The 18,784-nt window shown below is 38.2% G+C and overlaps 2 protein-coding genes across 6 annotated transcripts in view; one reads left to right on the top strand and one right to left on the bottom strand.

Annotated features, from left to right (window-relative positions):
* RBM39 (RNA binding motif protein 39) overlaps window positions 1–14,815 on the top strand; it is a 31,795-nt gene extending 16,980 nt beyond the window's left edge. For 3 of the 5 annotated variants that reach the window (XM_044918898.1, XM_021688996.2, XM_021688993.1), the window contains 8 exons: window positions 730–795; window positions 4,150–4,354; window positions 4,757–4,834; window positions 8,919–8,969; window positions 11,028–11,109; window positions 13,055–13,160; window positions 13,673–13,751; window positions 13,841–14,815. In XM_044918898.1, coding sequence (XP_044774833.1) covers window positions 730–795; window positions 4,150–4,354; window positions 4,757–4,834; window positions 8,919–8,969; window positions 11,028–11,109; window positions 13,055–13,160; window positions 13,673–13,751; window positions 13,841–13,941 — 768 coding nt within the window. In that variant the 3' untranslated portion in view covers window positions 13,942–14,815. The remainder of the gene's footprint in view (window positions 1–729; window positions 796–4,149; window positions 4,355–4,756; window positions 4,835–8,918; window positions 8,970–11,027; window positions 11,110–13,054; window positions 13,161–13,672; window positions 13,752–13,840) is intronic. The other 2 variants (XM_021688997.1, XM_021688994.1) reach the window with 1 other exon arrangement.
* A 2,137-nt stretch (window positions 14,816–16,952) lies between these two features.
* ROMO1 (reactive oxygen species modulator 1) lies at window positions 16,953–18,769 on the bottom strand. The gene is made up of 3 exons (XM_021689079.1): window positions 18,691–18,769; window positions 18,371–18,501; window positions 16,953–17,142 (listed from the first exon to the last, which is right to left on the bottom strand). The coding sequence occupies exons 2-3, from the start codon at window positions 18,499–18,501 to the stop codon at window positions 17,034–17,036; spliced, it is 240 nt and encodes a 79-aa protein (XP_021544754.1). The 5' UTR covers window positions 18,691–18,769; the 3' UTR covers window positions 16,953–17,033.
* Window positions 18,770–18,784: the final 15 nt, after the last annotated feature.

Here is an 18,784-nt window from a genome sequence, read left to right as displayed (position 1 = left end):
CCTGAGCCGAAGGCAGTCGCTTAACCAACTGAGCCACCCAGGCGCCCCCAAGATTTTTATTTTTAAGTAACCTCTACATCCGCTGTGCGGCTTGAACTCAAAACCCTGAGACCAAGAGTCACATGCTCTACTGACTGAGCCAGCCAGGTGCTCTTATTTTAGTTATTCCAACATCTTGGACAATTTATCATGTCGGGTATTATTGAGAATTAATGTTGGGTGTTTCTGACATAATGGGAAGGAAAGAAAATGTTAATTTTATTTCTAACACCTGATTGTAGTTTACAAGGGACCTCTGGTTTTTAGTGGTTGTTTTGTTTTTTTTTTTTTTTTTTTGCAAGAGAGAGAATGAGAGACAGAGAGTATGAGAGGGAGGAGGGTCAGAGGGAGAAGCAGACTCCCTGCCGAGCAGGGAGCCCGATGCGGGACTCGATCCCGGGACTCCAGGACCATGACCTGAGCCGAAGGCAGTCGCTTAACCAACTGAGCCACCCAGGCGCCCTAGTGGTTGGTTTTTGAGGCAAAAGACTAAGATTGTACTTTTTTTTTTCCTGCTCCACAGTGCAAACTTCTTGTTTCGGAAGTATCTAGGCTTTCAGAAGTTCTTTTGGAAGTGAGGGGTTGTGATGGTTTTTGTTTTTAGGGGGAAAGACTTTAAAAAATCATGTTTCAAGGAATAATATGCTTTTGCTTCTTCCTTTGCACTTACATAATTGTTCTTATTTTTAGATTGAAAGTATTCAACTCATGATGGATAGTGAAACAGGTCGATCTAAGGGATATGGATTTATTACGGTAAGCATTACCATTATTAACATTGTGACTTAAAGGTTTGATTGATTGACTTTAAGGTTTTAGATCAAAGTACCATAGTAAAACTTGATTAGTTATTGATAGTGGGGAAGGGTTCATGGTTAATATTTTTGAATGGTTTAAATTGGTTTCCCTTTAGTAGCCATGTTTACCAAATGTTGCCGTTAGCCAGTTTTCTATTATCCTGTATATAGTCATTTTGCGTAGCTAAGTCACCATGTAATTGAAATTTATGAACCCATTATGAGTTCTTTGGTCTGTAATACTTTTATGATGTTTTTGTCAGTTGAATGAGTGTCTTGATATCAATTCTGTTTTACTTAAAATTACTATTATATGTATGCCTCTCACAATCACAATCAGAATTAGTTTATCAAGTAAGTGTTTTGGGGGGGAGGTCCAGGGTGGCCCAGTTGGTTAAGCATCTGGCTCTTGATTTCAGCTCAGGTGCTGATCTTAGGGTCCTGATCCCTAGTGCTGCATTGGGATCTGCACTGGGTATGGAGTCTGCTTGAGATTCTCTCTTCCTCTCCTGCTGCTCCTCCCCATGCTCGCACATGTGTGCTCTTTCTAAATAAGTAAATGAAATCTAAAAAGTCTGTGGCTAACCTTCGCAGCCCATTCCCTGATGAGAGTGTTAGGTGGCAGCTGGAATAACTGTGAATGGAGGTGCCCCTTTAAAAGTAAACCCTCTTATGTTTTTATTTCCCAATGCAATTCAATTACATAATAGCAGTTTTTCGAATGTTTGGTGTTAGAACTTTGGAAGGTTCTGAAAACTGCTATTTCTAGTATAAAATGCAGATTGTTAACCATTGCTGCTGCCATAGAAAAAAAAAGATTTACAGATAGGTACCAGTTGTAATCAAGAAGTTATATAATTGTATTATATCCAAATTTGGCACCTGAGCGTTTCACTAGGTTAGGCATCTGACTCTTGATCTCGGCTCAGGTCATGATCTCAGGATCGTGAGATCCAGCTCTGTGTTGGGCTCCACACTGGGCATGGAGTCCGCTTGAGATTTTCTCTCTCCCCCTCTCCTTTCTTTTAAAAAACAAAAACAAAAACAAAAACATATATATACACACACACACACACACACATATATGTTTTTTAGTGGTAAAGTTTTATTGGTCATTGGGATTTTCACCTTTATATACTGGTGAAAGGAGAAAAGTTTATAAAACTGTTAATAACTTAAAAAAAAATTCTGAGAGAGAGTGAGTGAGAGAGAGAGGGAACAGGGGGAAGAGGGAGGGGGAAGCCAACTCCCCCACTGAACAGGAAGCCCAACTTGGGGCTCAGTCCCAAGACTGCGGGATCATGACCTGAGCCAAAGGCGGATGCTTAACCCACTGAGCCACCCACGTGCCCCAATAACATTTCGTTCCTAATAACGTGTGTGGTTCTTTTCTTTTTTCCTCAAAATGGTGTGGTCAAGGGATTTTACACATAACTTGTATTAAATTGAGTATTTTACCATGTGTGACCTAAAGTAGTTTTTTACGTAATAGGTTTGGTGCTTAAATATTTAGTCAATAGGCAGTTTTACTAGAAACCTTATTAAATGTTAGGTAAAGAATAAAGGAATACTGGGCGCCTGGGTGGCTCAGTCGTTAAGTGGCTGCCTTCGGCTCAGGTCATGATCCCAAAGTCCTGGGATCGAGTCCCGCATTGGGCTCCCTGCTCAGCGGGAAGCCTGCTTCTCCCTCTCCCACTCCCCCTGCTTGTGTTCCTGCTTTCGCTCTCTGTCTCTGTCAAATAAATAAATAAAATCTTAAAAAAAGAATAAAGGAATACTTTGCAAAGCATTTTATTTTTTTTAAGATTTTATTTTATTTGAGAGAGAGTGTGAAAGAGAGCACAAGAGGGGGTAGGGTCAGAGGGAGAAGCAGACTCCCCACCGAGCAGGGAGCCTGATGCGGGACTCGATCCCGGGACTCTGGGATCATGACCCGAGCCGAAGGCAGCTGCCCAACGAACTGAGCCACCCAGGCGCCCCCCAAAGCATTTTAATAGAAACATTTTTTTAAAGATTTTATTTGAGAGAGAACAAGCAGGGGAAGGGGCAGAGGGAGGGGTAGAGAGAGAAGCAGGCTCCTTGCTGGGTGGGGCTCGATCCCAGGACCCTGGGATCATGACCTGAGCCAAAGGCAGGTGACACTTGACCAACTGAGCCACCCAGGTGCCCCTATTAAAAACATTTTTTTTTTTTTTTAAAGATTTTATTTATTTATTAGAGAGAGAATGAGAGACGGAGACCATGAGAGGGAGGAGGGTCAGAGGGAGAAGCAGACTCCCTGCCGAGCAGGGAGCCCGATGCGGGACTCGATCCCAGGACTCCAAGATCATGACCTGAGCCGAAGGCAGTCGCTTAACCAACTGAGCCACCCAGGCGCCCCTATTAAAAACATTTTTAATATTAACTGTGAATTATTGGCTATGATTTAGTGATCTGTGTACAAAGCTAGATTATTTAAATTTATATGGTGCTGTGTGTTGGTAAATGTTTTGTAAGTATCCGTAATTTTTCCTCTTTGAATAAGAGAAAATGTTTTGAATCATACTGATGAAAGATAAGCAATGGGATTCCTGGGAGTATTTTTTTTTTCCCCATTAAATGAAAATCAGAGTGTGCAACTAAGTTTGTGTTTGCATCCTGGGAATTAAGAATTTTCACAATTTAAAGAAAAAAAACAATTTTTATGATTTTACTGGCAATAAAATGACCCAGAATTTTGTATTAAAAATAATAGCTGAACTTTTAATTTTTCTAAATAATTCTTTTTTTATGAAAGGGAAACAAAGCACTATTTTAGTTTATTCCAGCACATTAGAAAGTGTTTTGTTGTTGGGCGCCTGGATGTCTCAGTTGGTTGGGAGACTGCCTTGCACTTACGTCGTGATCCTGGAGTCCTGCATAGGGCTCTCTGCTTAGCAGGGAGTCTGCTTCTCCCTCTAACCCTCCCCCTTCTTGTGCGCTCGCGCTCTCTCTTCCTTTCTCTCAAATAAATAAAATCTTAAAAGAAAAAGTGTTTTGATGTTAGAAAAAGTACTTTACATATTCTGTTACTAAGATTTTGTATTTCCAAAGATAGATGTCATTGTTTGGTAATATCTTGCTGTTCAAACCATCACATCAGCAAAGCTGATTTGAATGAGCTTGTGGTCTGATCATACAGGTTATATTACTTAAAGCTAGAAATTTTCACTTATTATCCACCCAGTTGTGTAATTATTGAATAGACTAGACTTAATAAGTAACCATTTCTTTACCTTAGGTATATATGTGAACTAACATACTGGACTTTTTATCACCCCTCTCTCAATTATAGTTTTCCGATTCAGAATGTGCCAAGAAGGCTTTGGAACAACTTAATGGATTTGAGTTAGCAGGAAGACCAATGAAAGTTGGTCATGTTACTGAACGTACTGATGCTTCCAGTGCTAGCTCATTTTTGGACAGTGATGAACTGGAAAGGACTGGAATTGACTTGGGAACAACCGGTCGTCTCCAGTTAATGGCAAGACTTGCAGAAGGTAAGTTTTTCCATGTGTTGTGAATGATTAATTGTGGATATGGTAATGGAAAGCTAACCCTCACAGACTAATAAATGAAAAAATATTTTTTTCTTATTTTGGAGTTGACCTTTACCTTGGGTGGTATATGCAATTTCATAGATGAGGTTACTTAAGGTTCTAATGGAATCTACTTTATGGTGGTGCTTCTTGAATGCCACAGCATACATTATAGGATTCCTTTTGCTTTCTTATAATAATTATATTCTCATACTTAATAAACTTACTTTCCAGTATTATACCGTGTCCTGCTTGTAAATACTTCCGGTGAAGTGACTTTGGTAGTAGTAGTAACCCGGAAATTTGGGGGGTTTTTTTGCCCTTACCATGGTAAGGACTATGAGATCTATTTCTTTCACACAGGTACAGGTTTGCAGATTCCACCAGCAGCACAGCAGGCTCTACAAATGAGTGGCTCTTTGGCATTTGGTGCTGTGGCAGGTAGGAATTGAATCTCTTCTAATTTGAAATCATTGTTTTTTCACCTAATTCGAAAATTTGCCAAATTTTTGCATTTAAAAGGACTTACTGAGAATTCAATTCATAAGTACTTTTTAGCCTGTAAATTTAAAGGAAATGGAGATACAGACTGGAAGTATTCACTAATAATAGTAGGCTATCAGGGCATTTTTTTTTGAATACTACATACTATTTTTTAGTTTGAATTGCCTGTTAGACCTTTTTAAATATATGACTTTTTTAAACACCATTGTTTCAAAAAATGTTTCTTTGTAATGTTTGAGTTGAGAAAATTATCAGGGGCCTTTAAATCAAGCTTTATATAAAATAATTACAGTATCAAGAGTGCAAAGAAAACTGCTTTCTTCTACATGGTATTTTGAGATTTTCACTTAGGGGAATGGGAGCTTCTGAACAGGGTAGGAAAATAGAGAAGTGATGGTTTATGACGGTTGTGTAACAACGAGGGGTTTAGTTTATGAAACATGGTTTTCATTATGGCTTAAGTACCTCAAGTTTGCTTTTATAAACCTTGATGCTAACTCAATCTATGAGCTAGGGTAGCATTTAATTTTGAAATGTTGAAGACCTTGCTTTTAGAAGACCTAAGAAGAGCCATTTGTATTTTGGACCTTGGAAGACAGGAAATATATATCCCAAGAAAGTATGGCACTTTGTATTAATGAATTTTATCTGTAAAGAGGGCACGTTCTGCATGGAGCCCTGGGTGTTATACACAAACAATCATGGAACACTACATCAAAAACTAACAATGTAATGTATGGTGATTAACATAATAATAATAAAAGTGAGGGGCGCCTGGGTGGCTCAGTCATTAGGCGACTACGTTCGGCTCAGGTCATGATCCCAGGATCCTGGGATCGAGCCCCGCATCGGGCTCCCTGCTTTGTGGGAAGCCTGCTTCTCCCTTTCCCACTCCCCCTGCTTGTGTTCCCTCTCTCACTGTGTCTCTCTGTCAAATGAATAAAATCTTTAAAAATAAATAAAGTGAGACTCTTGACAAAATCTAAGATCACAGTACTGCATCTGAATATACAATAAAGGTCCATGTGGTTGATTCATGATTTCCATTTAAATCAAAAGCTCATTAATTAAAGGAGAGGATCATTTTTGCTTTTATATTTTGTTATTAAGAGAGAAGGGCCTTTTCAGTGTTTTCTTTTTAGTGGATGTCTACAAGTTTGTGAGTAAGTTTAGAAAATCTGCCTTTTGTGTTTTTGTGTTTCACCTGTCAGATTATATTATTTATTTTGAAATCTGATAGGTATTTATAAAACTTCTGACAAAACTGGGGCGCCTGGGTGGCTCAGCAGGTTAAGCATCGGTTTCTTGATTTCAGCTTAGGTCATGATACCAGGGTTGTGAGATCCAGCCCCACCTCGTAGCCGGGCTCCACACTGGGCATGGAGTCAGCTTGAGATTCTCTCCACCTCTCCCTCTGCCCCTCCCACTCATGCTGTTTCTTTCTCTCTCTCAAATCTTAAAAATTTTTCTGATAAAACCATGCTAGTTTATCCTTGTGGGGAAAAAATCATAACCATTAATGGATTTCTGCATTTTTTTGTCACTGGGTAACTCCCCCAAGTATCACTAAATTGTTTTGACTTTATAAACAAGTATTAGACATTTAATTTCTTGAGTGACCAAATAGCCAAAGAATGCCACTTGATATAATCAAAGACATTTAAGGAACCCATCCCTTCCAGAAATGTAACTCAGTCTATGGTTTTAAACTTGCTATTTAAGGGGCGCCTGGGTGGCTCAGTCGTTGAGCGTCTGCCTTCGGCTCGGGTCGTGGTCCGAGGGTCCTGGGATCGAGCCCCGCATCGGACTCCCTGCTCCGCGGGTAGCCTGCTTCTCCCTCTCCCCCTGCTTGTGTTCCCTCTCTCGCTGTGTGTCTCCCTGTCAAATAAATAAAATCTTTAAAAATAAATAAATAAATAAATAAACTTGCTATTTAAATCTGAAAACTGAATCGTCCTATTACTTCCCATTGTTCAGATCATTCTTTTAATAATTTAGAAAATGCTTGTTTATCATATTCTAGGTATTTACTAGAGGCTAGTGAATATTTGTCCGCTGTCTTCAGGGATTTGGTGTAGTAACATAGGATTCGTTTCTAAAATGTTATATCCTGGGTGCGGTGTCAAATATGTTGATTCACAATGTTCTTCATAAACCATATCTTCACCTAATTGAAGATTTTTGAAAATTAGACCTTATTTTCTTAGCCATTACTAATCGATGCATGATGTATGGCTACAACTTGGGCACACTTACTGTGCAAGTTTATAGTTAAGGTGGGCTGACTGTGATCAACTAGAATTCTATAAAGGTGAATGTGGATTGGTTAAATAGCCAGTTATCTGTATTTTTTTATATTCACCCTTACTAGTGTTTATTGAGATGATTATATAAGGTTTGATTCTGTCTTCTTACACTTCCTATAGATTGCTATTGCTACAGAATTAATAATCACTCAGTTTTTAGGTAAATCTTTACATTAACTCGTTATTTTTCTCCAGATAGTCATCATTGAAACCTTACTTTTTGTTGAAATGCTGTAAATTGCTGAGTGTTAATGTGTCCAAAGCCCTTTCTCCTAAGTTCTTTAAAGCTGTTTTTTAAAACCAAGGGTGAGTCATCACTCTATGTACTTTATTTTAGAAATTTAACAAGATGTTTCTAAGGTAGATTCCTTATCTTTATGAAACCTATGCTTTGTTTCCTAACTTGTCCCAAATGACCTATAAAGTCATTTTTGAAATCTTGATAGTTACTTACATACCCTTAAAATAGCGTGGATTTTTTTTTAAGTTTTCATTTATTAAACTCTACATCCAATGTGGGGCTTGAACTCAAAACCCTGAGATCAAAAGTCCTGCGCTCTTCTGACTGAGGCAGCCAGGCATGCCATAGGATAGGTTTTTTATATCTGTACCTTTTTTCCTATTGTATGGAAAGAAAAGATAAATTGGCTTATAATTTAAAGTTTGACAGTGTTTCTATGGTCCTATCTTCATGTTCCTTCAGAATATACCAGTTACATTTCTTCATCTCCCTCATATACCAGTTTTGAGCACCTAGGAACCAGGTATTTTTTATCCCAGGGTAACTGGGGGTACTGATCCCTTTTCCTTTTTGCCAGCCCCCCCTTTGAGATTTTATTTTTAAGTAATCTCTACATCCATTGAGGGGATTGAACTCAGAACCCTGAGATCAAGTTGCACTGTCCACTGACTGAGCAAGCCAGGTGCCATTTTTGCCCATTTTTAATTTTTTTCTGTACTCAGCAAGACACCCAGATGATAAAGTGTTGCAATTGAATCACATGTTAATGAAAATTAGGTTACTGGATCTAAACAATTTTTATATTGTGTGTAGTTTTATAATTTTAAGCTTCAAGATAGCACAATGACATTTTGTTTATTTACACTTGTTGCTGTTTTGAGTGCCAAGCAGCTTTCTGTTAACTTGCCTTCCAGTGGAGAATTTAATGATTACACGGGGAAATATATTGGTAAAAATCCCCATTCTGTTTTTAATAGTGACTAGATGATTAGATTCTTCTTGTTTTTCATAGATTATAGTAAAGTTGGTTAAAGTTTATTCCTGCTTCATTAAATTTCCATACTATGCCAGGAAACCAGACCTAATTAAACTGTCATCTTCTCGGCCAGACTTGAATATCCCAAGTACTTGGAATTGAATTCTCAAGATCAGGGTTTTCATGGATTTTCTGACCGGTGTGCTTCCCTTTCCCCATTTCCCATTATTCCCATGTGAAGGGTAGTATAGTGGAATACATAGATGTGGAAGAGTACTAGGAGTAGGGAGACAGAGGCATACGTAAGTTTCCTAGGATAGGAGGAAAGAAAAAGGCCCCAAAGCCTTGTCAATGAGGAATGGGGAAGGAGGTTTGGCTGCCAGGTTTTACTATAAGTTTATTTTGATAAACCCTGCTATGTAGTCCTCTTTTATTAATGCTTTCCTGACATTTACCCTGTTAGTTGAGGCTCTTCATTGTTCCTGCACTGAGCTGTAGAATTCTCTTTTGTTATAGATTTGCAAACAAGACTTTCTCAACAGACTGAAGGTGAGTTGAGCTTTTTATTTGTCTTTGAAATACATGTCAATGTAGCAAGACATAGTGTTTATTATATCACTTGTTACGTTTTGTATTTTGGATTGTTTTTGAAGAATGACATAGTATGGTATATATACAGTAAGCCATCTATTAATGTATATTTCATTTGGCTTAATCCAAATCATTATGACTATGGATTAAAATTAAAATGTGCATGTGCATTTTTTGCTTTAGTTTGCTTAGAATTATTTTTAGTCTTGTATGCTTATTTTTGTGTTCTGATTGTTAGTTTTGTATAGAAGTCAGAAAATGGAATTTGTTCTAGTACACAAATCTTTCAGAAGTCTGACTTAACGTAAGGTTAAGGACTCTAACTTCAGTGATATGTATTAATAGTACCAAGTAGTGAGACAATTACCCAGAACTAAATTGCATGCATATTTCAAAGATTGAAATAATTATTTCTAAAGTAGGCTTTTTTTTCCTTACTTTTGATTACCAAATCTCTGCTATTTGTTTAGAGCATTTTGCTCTTGAGCTAATTCAGTATCCATCTTTCATAGGTTTTAATTAAAAGTTGTTTAGGAGAATGATTCTATATGAAAAGGTCTACCATGTTCCTTGATAGGAATTAAATGCGTATTTTAATTTTTTCCAGCAAGTGAGACAGTTACACTCAATCGTTTTTTTCGCAGCAGATTTTAAAAAGTGTAACTAGTGGAATTTTCTGTTAGCTATATTTCTATGCTGAATTCATTGTGTTCTGCATTCATCTAGGTTGAGCTGGAATGTTCCTATCAGATATTTAAAAATTTTTTTTCAGTATTCCTAATTCATTTAAGAAAATGGAAAAAATAAAGTACTCCTCAGTTGTTTTGTAATGACCTAGTGTTTATTTTCAAGAATACTTCCATTTGTTTATGATAAAGTACACAGTGGGCCTCATTTTCATATTCATTGTAACATAAGCATCATACATCTTTACCTTTTCTGAATGGAATATGACATGTTTGCTTTTTTAGCATTTATATTTTAATACAGAGCTTCATGAAAGAAAATACTATTGAAGTAATAAATAAAGGGGCAAAACACCTGTAATTATAATAAATAATTTTTTATGATGTATTTCATGCATGGCCCTAATTTTTATTCAGTGAAATAATTTCTGATACTTCCTCAGGTGATGTAATTTTAATTACCATAATTTCTAATGCGCTGTTTTATCCTTAGCTTTGTTTGTTGTTATATATTGGAATGAAATTTGGTCAAATAAAATGATTACGGTGAGTTCTGTAACAGCTACTGGTAATGTTTTGTGAATCACATATAAAAGCAATGGGGCAGCTGTCTTGGACAGTGCTCTCACTTCAAACCTAAAACCAGTATGGCTTTAAAATGTTCCTTCTGGATATTAGTGTCTAGTAGTTTTTTATTTTTAATAGTGAGTATTATAATATTATCGATATGTGCTATTTTTAGTGTTGTGCTATGACAGACCTAGTCATTTAAAAAATACTCATTTGATTTTGAAATAGGGTTTATATTGCTGGGATATTAAATTGTAAATGGTTGGATGGTTTTCTGCATCTTCTTTGTTAATCCTTCTATAATGTTTATTTAAAAGAAAATATGTAACTATATTCATGGGCAGAAACCTAAGAAAAGATTGTATTTTCATCATCCCGTTTCTTGGGGTTAAGCAGTTCTACAAAATCAGTCTTCTGTTTTATTCTTTGCCTTTCTGGATTGATTTGTACTGATACTTGTTTAATTGAATGAATTTTGATCACACGTAAAGTTTAATTTCCCTTCTAAAAATAAAATTTCCAACTCAGTGAAGATTGGCTATTTCAAATGTTAGGTTGCTTCAGTTTCCTGGCAACTCAAATCAGGTATTGTTACACACTCCCATCACACTATTAATAAGTAAGGTAAATTAGGGAAGGTGACTATCTTAGTTTCACAGTTGCAATTTAGTGGGGTTTTTTTTGTTTTATTCATCAGGGCTATTCTGATGCATTTTCCATGAAACTAACTTCTCTCTCTCTCTTTTTTTTTTTTTTTTAGCTTCAGCTTTAGCTGCAGCTGCCTCTGTTCAGCCTCTTGCAACACAGTGTTTCCAACTTTCTAACATGTTTAACCCTCAAACGTAAGTAAGGGTATACCAGTGACACTTGAACAATGCGGGGATTACCAGTGCAGACTCCTGCCTGCATAGTCGAAAATCCGTGTGTAAATTTTGACTCCCCCTAAAACTTAACTGCTAATGGCCTACTGTTGACTTAAAGAGTTACAATAACATAAATAGTTGATAAACATGTATCTTGTATGTTACATGTCTTCTGTAGTGCATTCTTACAATAAAGTTAGAGAAAAGAAAATCAAGCAACTACATTTATAGTGCTGTACTGCATAGGTGGACTTGTGCAGTTGAAACCCATGTTGTTCAGTGGTTAACTATACTGTGAAAGTATTAATATTCAGCATTTTTAAGTTAACATTTTGGATACTTCAATATATTTTACAGTTCAAATAGTAAACAACAGTTTTCATCCTTTTAGGGTATTTCAATAACTTTTTTATTGCTAAATCATTTGGGTATGTTTGTAAGATTGGAAATGAAGTAAAAGGTACGCAGATTTTGTTTACCAATTAGTAGTTTTCTCAGAAGTTTTGTTATCAGTGTTTATCACTTGTAGTTCACATACTTTGTGTTCCATTAGTTTCAGGCTCATAACATTTCTTCTTCAACTCCACACCTTATGCTATATGCTCACTATAGGTGTAGCTTACCATCTGTCACCATATAAGGCTGTTACAGTACATTGACTATATTCCCTATCTTGTACTTTTCATTGTTGTTGACATACTATTTCCTTAACTGAAAGCCTGTACTTCCCACTCCCCTTCACCCATTTTACTCAGACCCTCCTCTCCTCTGGCATTCACCATTTTGTTCTCTGTTTATGGGTCTGTTTCTGCTTGTTTTGTTTGTTCGTATGTGTATTTGTGTTTATTTCTATTGTCAGTTTACTCTGCTACCAGTTCTTGGCTTTGAAATTTTAATAACTATTTTAATCTTTTATAGGAGAAGAGGATCTTTTTAAATATTCTTAGATTAATGCAGGCCAGGAATTAGGAATTTCTCTTTCCTCATGCCTAGGCACAATGATTAGAATGCCATTTATTTATCAGTCCAAACTCTTCTGTTTTGTTATAATACATTCCAAGGTAAATGTAGATACCTGTTCAGTTGATTGGATAAATGAATCATTATATTATATATATATATAACATGTTTTATGTAATAATGTGTTACATGCTGTTTGCATTGTTTATATTCGTTCATGGTTTACCATAGAAAGAGAGCCTTGGATTCTTGTGTTCTTTTGGTAACATCAAAAAAAAAAAAAAAATTTTTTTTAAGATTTTATTTTGTCAGAGCGAGCACAAGCAGGGGGAGCGGCAGACAGAGGGAGAAGCAGGCTCAATGAGCAAGGAGCCTGATGTGAGACTCCATCCCAGGACCCTGGGATCATGACCTGAGCTGAAGGCAGATGCTTAACCTACTGAGCCACCCAGGTGTCCAGAGAATACCAGATTCTTTATTTTAGCTTTATCTGGGAAATGATAAACTGTTGGTATACGAATCATTTGATATATGTCAGTAAGTACTTTAAATGTTAATTTAGAGTTAAGAAATTCATAAGCTGGGATGCCTGGGTAGCTCAGTTGATAATTGTCTGACTTTGGCTCAGATTATGATCTCAGGTTCCTGAGATCAAGCCTGGCGTGATGAACTCCACAATCAGTGGGGAGTCTGTCTCCCTCTCCCTCTGCCCCTCCCCCTGCTCACGTGCACACACACCCATGCCAGCTCTTTCTCTCAAATAGTCTTTTAAAAAAAGAAATTCATAAGCATTGTTCGAAACAGTGCGTTATATCTTGTTTTTGATTTTCTCCAGTGCACTACATTCTTATCAATAAGTTTTAAATTAAGTGAATTCATATTTAAAATATTTTTATACAGATGAGTATGTAACATTATGTAAGTTTGAATGGTATCTAATAGACCTTAATATTTATTTGTACAGAGAAGAAGAAGTTGGATGGGATACAGAGATTAAGGATGATGTGATTGAAGAATGTAATAAACATGGAGGAGTTATTCATATTTATGTTGACAAAAATTCAGCTCAGGTATTTTATTTTTTTCCCTAAAGCCAGAAAAGTTTAATCTGCCCTTTATGTACCTCACTTCAGGTATTGTGATACTAATAAAGATAGGATGTTGTTCCTCTTTTATGACAGCCTTCACACATACTTGGGGCAGATTACCACTGTCCCATCCCAGGAAGTTATTTTGTTTTTTAATTCTGAAAGAAATTTTAACATCGTGACTGACTATATATCCTCCAACGTAAGGACAGTCCTCTAATAAGTGAAGATTGGACCAAGCCATTGTGTAGCAGTGTTGCTGGGTAGTGTTGAAAGTTTGGCATGAAATCTGGCATCTTGATTCATTCTTCATCTGCTTTCAAGTCATAGAAAAAAAAAATACAAGTTTGGGGAGGATAAAATGATTTCAATAAAATTCTAGGTGTACATGTTAGCTAATAAACAAGTATTTGGTTATAGAGCTCTGAGGGTTTTTTAACAGGCAATTTGTAAAAATCATATACCACCCTTATCTTTTTGTCGTTGTATTTCAGGGCAACGTGTATGTGAAGTGCCCATCAATTGCTGCAGCCATTGCTGCTGTCAATGCATTGCATGGCAGGTGGTTTGCTGGTGAGTTTGATCTGTTTTTCTGAGTGATTATAATGAAAGATGTAATTTAAGTGAAAATGCTAAACCCTCGATTCTGTTTCTTTCAACAGGTAAAATGATAACAGCAGCATATGTACCTCTTCCAACTTACCACAACCTCTTCCCTGATTCTATGACAGCAACACAACTACTGGTTCCAAGTAGACGATGAAGGAAGATATAGTCCCTTATGTACATAGCTTTTTTTCTTTCTTGAGAATTCATCTTGAGTTATCTTTTATTTAGATAAAAATAAAGAGGCAAGGGTCTACTGTCATTTGTATACAATTCCTGTTACCTTGAAAAAATAAAACTGTTAACAGGAATGCAGTGTGCTCATTATCCCTAACTAGCAAATCCCACTGTATACAAAGCTGTTCTCTTGTTCTGCCTTCTAAATGTACATGTAGAAATTTACATTAAGGATCTATAGGAATAGCTCTAGGGGGGAACAAATGTGCTTAATGTAAAAAGGCAGACAGGGATGTAATTACGTTTTTAATGTTTCAGAAGCCTAACTTTTTACACAGCAGTTACATTTCACGTTTAACTAATGTTGATACTTGGCTAATGGTTTAGCAGATTCTGGAGTACACATTTAGTGTATGGAAATTCAAGACAGCTAAAGGGCTGTTTGATTAACATCTCATCTTGCATCGTGATCAATTGGCAAGAAAAGGAGTTTTCAAGATTACATTTCTGGATGGTATCTTTTCAATTAATGTATCTGTAAAAGTTTCTTTGTAAATATTATGTGTTCTGGTGTGTCTAAGATTCCAAACAAAATGATCCCTGCATTTCCTCAAGATGTTTAGTGACAGTCTGGTAAGCAAAGCAGTCTGAGCAAGAAATAGGAAATGCAGAAATAGGTTTTGTCTGGTTGCATATAATCTTTGCTCTTTTTAAGCTCTGTGAGCTCTGAAATATATTTTTGGGTTACTTCAGTGTGTTTGACAAGACAGCTTGATATTTCTATCAAACAAATGACTTTCATATTGCAACAACCTTTGTAAGAACCACTCAAATAAAATTCTCTTAAAAAGGCCACAAGAAATCTTTATTTTTGAAGTGTTTTAAAGTCATAGAAACTCGAAAGTAGAATATTAGTTTCTTTGACTTTTAGTAGTATTCAAGACTTGCTTCTTGGGGAAAATTCTTAGTGTGCAGAGTCTGGGAAGACTGTTGCTCTCAAGTTGTCTCTCTATATTCCTCCATTTCACTATATCTTAGCACTGTACTTACTAGGGTAATGTATCAAAATTTTAGGGATTTTCTAACAAAACCAAACAAATCCACGTAGGCCTTAAACCTGGGTTTTTTTTATTTATATTTGAGAGCGAGAGCACATGAGAGGGGGGAGGGTCAGAGGGAGAAGCAGGCTCCCCGCCGAGCAGGGAGCCCGATGTGGGACTCAATCCAGGGACTCCAGGATCATGACCTGAGCCGAAGGCAGTCGCTTAACCAACTGAGCCACCCAGGCGCCCAAACCTGGGTTTGTTTTTTTTTTTTTTTTTTTTTTATGGCATCTCTGAAAAATGTTTAACTACTTAAATACCAGAAAAATGGTTTAAGTTGAAGCATTTAACTGATTTCCCAAATTGATTTAGCCGCATTTTGTTACTTTATTAAGAAATTTGAGCTTTAATTGCATTTGGGCAATGAGTCATTTATATTCTGAACTCTGCTTTAAGTTTTTGTATCTACCTTGAACCTTTGAGTAGGCACTGTTGCTCCTACTGGAATGGTTAACTTCCAGTATTGACTTCCTCACCTCTTTCTTTCTACTCTACTATTTCTTAGTGTTAAGGCACAAATTTTATAGGTTTATTCATATGTCAGAATATTTAATCAGTTGAATTTGGAGGCATGATTTTTTATGCCAACCCTTTTGATGGATAGTTAAAATTCCTTAATTACTTCAGTTACTGAACCTAAAAAAAATTTTCAAGATTTGAGTTTATTTTTCAGCAATAGGCAGCAGTGTTCTTTGGGGCAGACTTAATGTCAGCATTTTTTCTTTCCAGAATATCTCCTAGTATCTTCGTAATTAAATTTATTTATTTAAAGGATTTTTATTTGACAGAGACACAGCGACAGCAGGAACACAGCAGGAGGGGCAGTGGGTGAGGGAGAAGCAGGCTTCCTGCGGAGCAGGGAGCCTAATGCGGGGCTCCATCCCAGAACCCTGGGATCATGACCTGAGCCAAAGGCGCAACGCTCAACGAATGAGCCACCCAGGCGCCACTAAATTTTTTATTCTTGATAAGTGTCCTATCTGCTTTGTTCTGTCATTTTCCAGGGAGCTGGGTCAGCAAAGGTGGATGTTAAAAAGAGGTGGCAAAAGAAAAGTAAAAATTTCCCCACTGCCACAATGAAATTTGGGTTGTAAATGGTATTAAAGCAAATGTAGTACAAGTAATTTGAATAGTGTGGCAGAAAATAATTCAAATGAATTCTCAGTGAATCTTACAGGTAATCCATCCTGAGAGAACATCCCACTCTGGGAAATCTAGCTGTTGTAGCTATTCTGGTAGTGTCCTCATTACCCCCCATATATGCCAGTGTAGTTTATGTCCATCGTAACATTACCATTTTCCTTGAGGGGCAATGCAGTTTATAGCACAATCTGTCAAGGGCTGTGTGGCCAGAGTAGGGGAGAGGTACTTGTCCTTATTACAAGGAACCTACCTTGGGAACCCAATTAACAGAATTGTGTGTATATGGGGGGTGGGTCATTTTATACAACTGACATCCTCATGGATGGCTGGTTAGAAAATTGGGAGGTTTATGCCATTAAGCTATATTGTGTCAGTTTGAATTTGTTTCCCGGTGGATGGTTTTGTTCTTTTTCTTCTTAAGTCTGCACAAAATCTGAAGGACAATGAACATACCTTTGGAAATGAGCCTTGGGTTAACACTACCTTTTGCAGTGCAACTTTGAGGAAATCTAGACTTAGTTCTTCACCTTTAAAGTGGTAAGAACAGCATCAACCTTATGGGGTTGAATAACAAGAGTTTATTAGAATCTACAAAAAGTTCCAAGCATGGAAAATTTTTCTAACTTTGGATTTAACAAAGACAGGATTTGAGAAACAGACCCCAAACCTACTCATTGGCCCGTCTCAGCACTTTTCTCTAAGCTGGGTATAGGCAGAAGAAAAAATGCCTTTAACACACTCCGACTACTCAAAGACTTGTTTTATTATAGTACATGAGCTGGGACTGATGGGAAGGAGTAGCTGTACTGGGCAACCACTGCCCTTATCAGCATCGGATGCCCATCCCGATGGCCATGAATGTGCCAAATGTGCCGCCACTCTGCATCATGGTTTTCCCGATGCCGCCCATCAGCTCCCGACCCCGCATTCCGATCCTAAGAGAGGAGGAAATGAGTATGGAGCCAACTGGGAATAAATGGGAATAAAAATACAAGAAACGGCATTAACTGCCCTTTTCCAATTTGTTTTCAAAGTAAATCAAGCACTCTTGAAGTTGGGCAAGACATTATTCCCACCCGAGGCAGGTAATGACTAGAAAAAGATGCATCAAGGTCTCTAGGGGTATTCTGATGAATATCCTATGACCTGCCTTCAGTTTGTGAGAGCAACTGATGCAAAGTATATAGTGAAACTAGTTTTTTTGTTTTGCTTTTACCTCCAGGATATATATACATACACACACACCCATAGGCTCCAATTTGTCTGATGGTTTCCTGGTGTTAAAGGAGTAACTGTGGAGTCAGATCTGTGTTCATGCCCCAGCTCTGCAATTTACAGGTTGTGCTAACTAAAATTGGGATCATAACCACAGGAGGAGAACACATGCAGCATTTAGAACAGTGATTCACACTGGGTAAGTGCTCAGTAAATGATAACTGACACTGTGGAAAAATGGGAATAATAATCTCTACTACATGTGAAAATGACATTTAAGATGTAGGTGTAGAGTTTATCTGCTCGGTATCCATACCTTGTTTGCAGTACAGTAAAATTGCTCAACTTTGTTTCACTATGCGCAACTGGAAATAACAGCAGCGACAGCAGCAACAACCATTTATTGAGCACTTAATAATGCCACATTCTGTCCTAAGTTTGCTCTGATTTGATCCTTACAACTCTATGAGGTAGATGTTACCTCTTTCTACTTTTTTTTTTTTAAAGATTTTATTTATTTATTTGCGAGAGCGAGAATGGGAGAGAGTACACGAGAGGGGGGGAGGGTCAGAGGGAGAAGCAGGCTCCTCGCTGAGCAGGGAGCCCGATGCGGGACTCGATCCCGGGACTCCAGGATCATGACCTGAGCCGAAGGCAGTTGCTTAACCAACTGAGCCACCCAGGCGCCCACCTCTTTCTACTCTTAAGAAAACCCAAACTATAACGTGGTTAAGGTTACAGGAGTAGAGTCAGATTTTCTGACATTCAGTTTGAGTCAGAACTCGTATTCTCAAGCGCCGAGGCAAGGTGAGTAGGAAATCATTCTCGCTCGTTAAAGGACAGCGAGGGAATTGAAATGAAGTAGACTCTATCCAGGCTGCCGGCCAAGTGGCGCGGGACGGGAAGGTCCGGTAGTCCCGCCCAGAGATCACCGCCCGCGCCCCTCACCTGAGACAGGAAAAGGTGCCGAAGAGCGCCCCGGCCGCCATGCCCACTGCGCAGCCCATCACAAAGCCCATCTTCACGCGGTCGAAGCAGCTCGGCTGAGACTGTCCGTAGGGCCCCACGGCCACCGGCATCTGCGGGGTTCGAAGGTTAGGGGAGTGTGGGCCTAGCCGCCTGCCCGAGTCGGGCGGGGGCCGGAGGAGGAGGGGTGGGGAGCGGATCCAAGGGTTCGGGGAAGTCCAGAGAGGAAAATAAACACGTAGCCCGACTCCATCACCCTCTTAGCGTTCGGGTCCCCGCGCCGCGGTGCCCCCCCACCTCACCTCGTTCGCGGCTTCGGTCGCTCAACTCTACGTCTCACACAAAACGCGAGGCGGAGCGCGCCCACGGAGGGAGGAATTGTTTCCGGGGCACGGA

The sequence above is a fragment of the Neomonachus schauinslandi genome, chromosome 10 (genome assembly GCF_002201575.2).
Source record: "Neomonachus schauinslandi chromosome 10, ASM220157v2, whole genome shotgun sequence".
Classification (NCBI taxonomy): Eukaryota; Metazoa; Chordata; class Mammalia; order Carnivora; family Phocidae; genus Neomonachus; species Neomonachus schauinslandi.
The sequence above is the reverse complement of the archived record's forward strand: the minus strand, read 5'-3'. Positions and strand labels throughout refer to the sequence as shown.

Bases quoted from the DNA above. Each gene is read 5' to 3' on its own strand.
- ROMO1 (XM_021689079.1), bottom strand. From the start codon at position 18,501: ATGCCGGTGGCCGTGGGGCCCTACGGACAGTCTCAGCCGAGCTGCTTC. The intron at 17,143-18,370 runs GTGAGGGGCGCG...CTCCTCTCTTAG, and splicing joins GGCACCTTTTCCTGTCTCAG to GATCGGAATGCGGGGTCGGG.